The sequence below is a fragment of the Pollachius pollachius genome, assembly GCF_949987615.1.
Source record: "Pollachius pollachius genome assembly, contig: scaffold_603, whole genome shotgun sequence".
Classification (NCBI taxonomy): Eukaryota; Metazoa; Chordata; class Actinopteri; order Gadiformes; family Gadidae; genus Pollachius; species Pollachius pollachius.
In genome coordinates, this window is record NW_027641401.1 from 2,870 (window position 1) to 6,922 (window position 4,053).

The window sequence follows — 4,053 nt, forward strand, 5'->3', positions numbered from 1 at the left end:
AAATACACGCTCTTGCACACATGCACACACACATGAACACACACACACGCAAACACTGGTACACGCACAAACAAACACTCACACACACTCAGCTTTGGGCAAGGCTCTTGCTTTCTTTCTCTCAGCCACTAGTTTTCTCACATACACACGCACACACACACACACACACACACACACGCACACCCACACACACACCCACACACACACACACACACACACACACACACACACACACACACACACACACACACACACACACAGACGCTTCGTTTTGAGCAATTCTCTCTCTCTCATTCTCATTCTCTTTGCTCTTTCATAAATCTCATTAACACACAAAGATACACACACAAGGGAATACACAGGAACACACTCAAACACACACACACAAACACACACACAAAAACACACACACACAAACACAGCCAATGAAACAGAAAACGGCCCCAAATGGTGCAATACATATTCATAGTGCAGCCCTAGTGTCTGTCTGTCCTATAATCTACAGATCCCCTAGTGTCTGTCTGTCCTATAATCTACAGATCCCCTAGTGTCTTTCTGTCCTATAATCTACAGATCCCCTAGTGTCTGTCTGTCCTATAATCTACAGATCCCCTAGTGTCTGTCTGTCCTATAATCTACAGATCCCCTAGTGTCTTTCTGTCCTATAATCTACAGATCCCCTAGTGTCTGTCTGTCCTATAATCTACAGATCCCCTAGTGTCTGTCCTATAATCTACAGATCCCCTAGTGTCTGTTTGTCCTATAATCTACAGATCCCCTAGTGTCTGTCCTATAATCTACAGATCCCCTAGTGTCCGTCTGTCCTTTAATCTACAGATCCCCTAGTGTCTGTCTGTCCAATAATCTACAGATCCCCTAGTGTCTGTCTGTCCTTTAATCTACAGATCCCCTAGTGTCTGTCCTATAATCTACAGATCCCCTAGTGTCTGTCCTTTAATCTACAGATCCCCTAGTGTCTGTCCTATAATCTACAGATCCCCTAGTGTCTGTCTGTCCTATAATCTACAGATCCCCTAGTGTCTGTCCTATAATCTACAGATCCCCTAGTGTCTGTCTGTCCTATAATCTACAGATCCCCTAGTGTCTGTCCTTTAATCTATAGATCTCCGTGGGGAGGGGCCTTCTGTCTCTCGTCCAATCAGCTGAACAGTAGTTACCCATTCCTAATGAAGATCTCTCAGAGGACTTCCTGCCGCGTAGAGCCGTGCCCACAGCCGTGCAATCGATGGCGTGTCGGCGCTGGTCTGATCCGAGGGCAGCGATTGGTCCTCAGGTTCCGTGTGGCGTACGGAGCCGTCTGGAGAGCTGCTGTTCGGTTTCTAATGTATTCTCTTCGGAGGACCTCTGGGAGAGCAGGCTTTGTAATCAGAATTAATGCAGGCCGCATCTAATTGATCACTTAAAGATTCCCAGGCCGATCAATACGCTCCCCGCTGCCTCCTGGTTGGCTGTGAACCGTTATAGTTTGACTGATGACCCCGGAACCCCAGTCCCTCGCCGCCCGCCGGAGTCATTGTTACGGCCACGTTAGCCCAGCGTGACGCCGCGCTAATCCTGCTGTGATTAGAAACCTCGTCCCGTTCCCACTTCACCCTCGGGTCTGACGTGTGTAGCATCCTCACAGCTAGCACATCCTCACACCCAGTAACCATAACGACGGCTGACCTGCTCCACTTCTGCTAATCCGGTTCCTTCTGGTTCCTTCTGGTTTCAGGGCGGACCGGACAGCGATTCCACATCCGAGGACCCAAAGCGGGCGTGGAGGACAGCGCCGCCGTTAAGGCTGGACGTCATGGCGACCGTGGGCCTGCGGGAGCGGCGGCCGTGCCAGCTGCTGCTCTGCCTGGCGTTGTGGGCGGGGCTGTGGCGGCGGGCCGCCCCCTCCGCCCTGGGCCCGGTCTGCCCCGCCGTGTGCCGCTGCGACGAGGACTTCATCTACTGCAACGACCGCGGGCTGAGCGCCATCCCGCCGCTGCCCGCCTACGCCTCGGTGCTGTACCTCCAGAACAACCAGGTGACGGACGCCGGCCTGCCCCCCTCCCTGGAGAACCAGCTCACCGTGCGGGTGGTGTACCTGTACGACAACGAGCTGGACCACTTCCCCGTGCACCTGCCCCCGTCGCTGCGCGAGCTGCACCTGCAGGACAACAACATCCGGTTGGTTCCGCGCAGCGCCCTGGCCCGCATGCCGCTGCTGGAGAAGCTCCACCTGGACGACAACTCCATCTCCACCGTCAGCATCGAGGACCAGGCCTTCGCCGACAACCCCCGCCTGCGCCTCCTCTTCCTGTCCCGTAACCACCTGTCCAGCATCCCGTCGGGCCTGCCCGCCTCGCTGGAGGAGCTCCGCCTGGACGACAACCGCATCTCCACCATCCCCACGCACGCCTTCCGCGGCCTGGCCTCGCTGCGCTCGCTGGTGCTGGACGGCAACCTGCTGGCCAACCAGCGCATCGCCGACGACACCTTCGCCCGCCTGGCCAACCTGACGGAGCTGTCCCTGGTGCGCAACTCCCTGCAGACCCCGCCCCTCAACCTGCCCACCGCCCACCTGCAGCGGCTGTCCCTGCAGGACAACGCGCTGACCCACATGCCGCGCGGCTCCCTGGAGGGCATGCGGGGGCTGCAGCGGCTGGACCTGTCGGGGAACAACCTGACCACTCTGCCCCGGGGGCTGTTCCGCGACCTGGACAGCCTGGCCACGCTGCTGCTGCGGGGCAACCCCTGGCACTGCGGCTGCAACCTGCGCTGGCTCTACGACTGGCTGCTGGCGCGCGGCGCCGCCGTCACCGTGCGGGGCCTGACCTGCCACGGGCCGGAGCGGGCGCGCGACCTGGCCCTGGTGGAGCTGGGCGGGGCCATGGAGGAGTGCGAGGCGGTGCGGGCCGCGGGGAGCCGGGCGGGGGGCGACGCCCCCACCACGCTGTCCCCGCCCCAGGGCTCCCTCTTCACGCTGCGCTCCAAGCGGCCCGGCCTGGGGCTGCCCGACTCGGGGCTGGACTACACCCTGGGCAGCAGCGGCGTGGGGCGGAGCCTGGCGCTCAACGTCAAGCCGCTGTCCCACAGCAGCGTCCGCGTGACCTGGAGCGTGGCCACGCCCAGCTCCTCCTTCCGGCTGAGCTGGCTCCGCCTCGGCGCGGCCGGCGCCCTGGGCTCCATCACGGAGACGCTGGTGAGGGGCGAGCGGCGGGAGTACCTGCTGACCGCCCTGCAGCCGCGCTCCGACTACATCATCTGCATGGCCCCCCTGGTGCCGGGCCCCGAGGGCAGGGGCCCCGGGGGGGCGGCCAGGGGCCCCGGGGCCCCGGAGGAGGCGGAGCCGGACGAGGCGCTGGTCTGCGCCAAGGCGGAGACGGCGGAGGTCCCGCCGGCGGACGGCGGCCCTGGCGAGGACGACGGCTCTCAGCGGGCGGCGCTGCCCCTGGCGGGGATCGTGGGCGGGGCCACGGCGCTGGTCTTCCTGGCGCTGGTGCTGGCGGCGTTCTGCTGGTTCGGCCGCCGGAAGGGCCACCTGTCGGCCCGCGACCACTACACGCGCAGCAGCTCGCGCAAGAGCAAGAGCTACGGCGACTACATCGAGTCGGGCACCAAGAAGGACACCACCATCCTGGAGATCCGAGGGCCCGGCTTCCAGATGACGCCTCTGCCGGCGGGCCGGCCCCCGCCCACCAAGCCCCCCTGCGGGGACTACGTGGTGCACACCATCTTCCCGCCCTCCAACGGCTCCGGCCTCTTCAAGACCACCGGCCCCCCCCCCGACCCGGGCTACGGGACCACCCGGGGCTACCGGGACGGGGGCGTGCCCGACGCGGACTACTGTTACCCATGATGCAGCGGGGCGGGCCTGCTGCGTCTGAACTGCGTCGACGCGCGACCACGTCTGCCTCCAGGGCTCCTGTGAGGCAGCCTCCTGTGCCTTGTCCTCCGGTCCGCCCTGACCCCCCCTGCTCCCCGGGACCTCTCCCTCATTGGCTGGGAGGCAGAGGGCGGGCAGCCCGCAGGAGCCAACGGCGGCCTGCGCTGATCTGCCCG

The 4,053-nt window shown here is 62.6% G+C and overlaps 1 protein-coding gene across 1 annotated transcript; it reads left to right on the forward strand.

Annotated features, from left to right (window-relative positions):
- Positions 1-1,813: 1,813 nt before the first annotated feature.
- flrt1a (fibronectin leucine rich transmembrane protein 1a) lies at positions 1,814-3,850 on the forward strand (the record flags this gene model as incomplete). The annotated part of the gene is made up of 1 exon (XM_079759271.1): positions 1,814-3,850. One exon carries the CDS (start codon positions 1,814-1,816, stop codon positions 3,848-3,850), a length of 2,037 nt encoding a protein of 678 aa, XP_079615397.1.
- Positions 3,851-4,053: the final 203 nt, after the last annotated feature.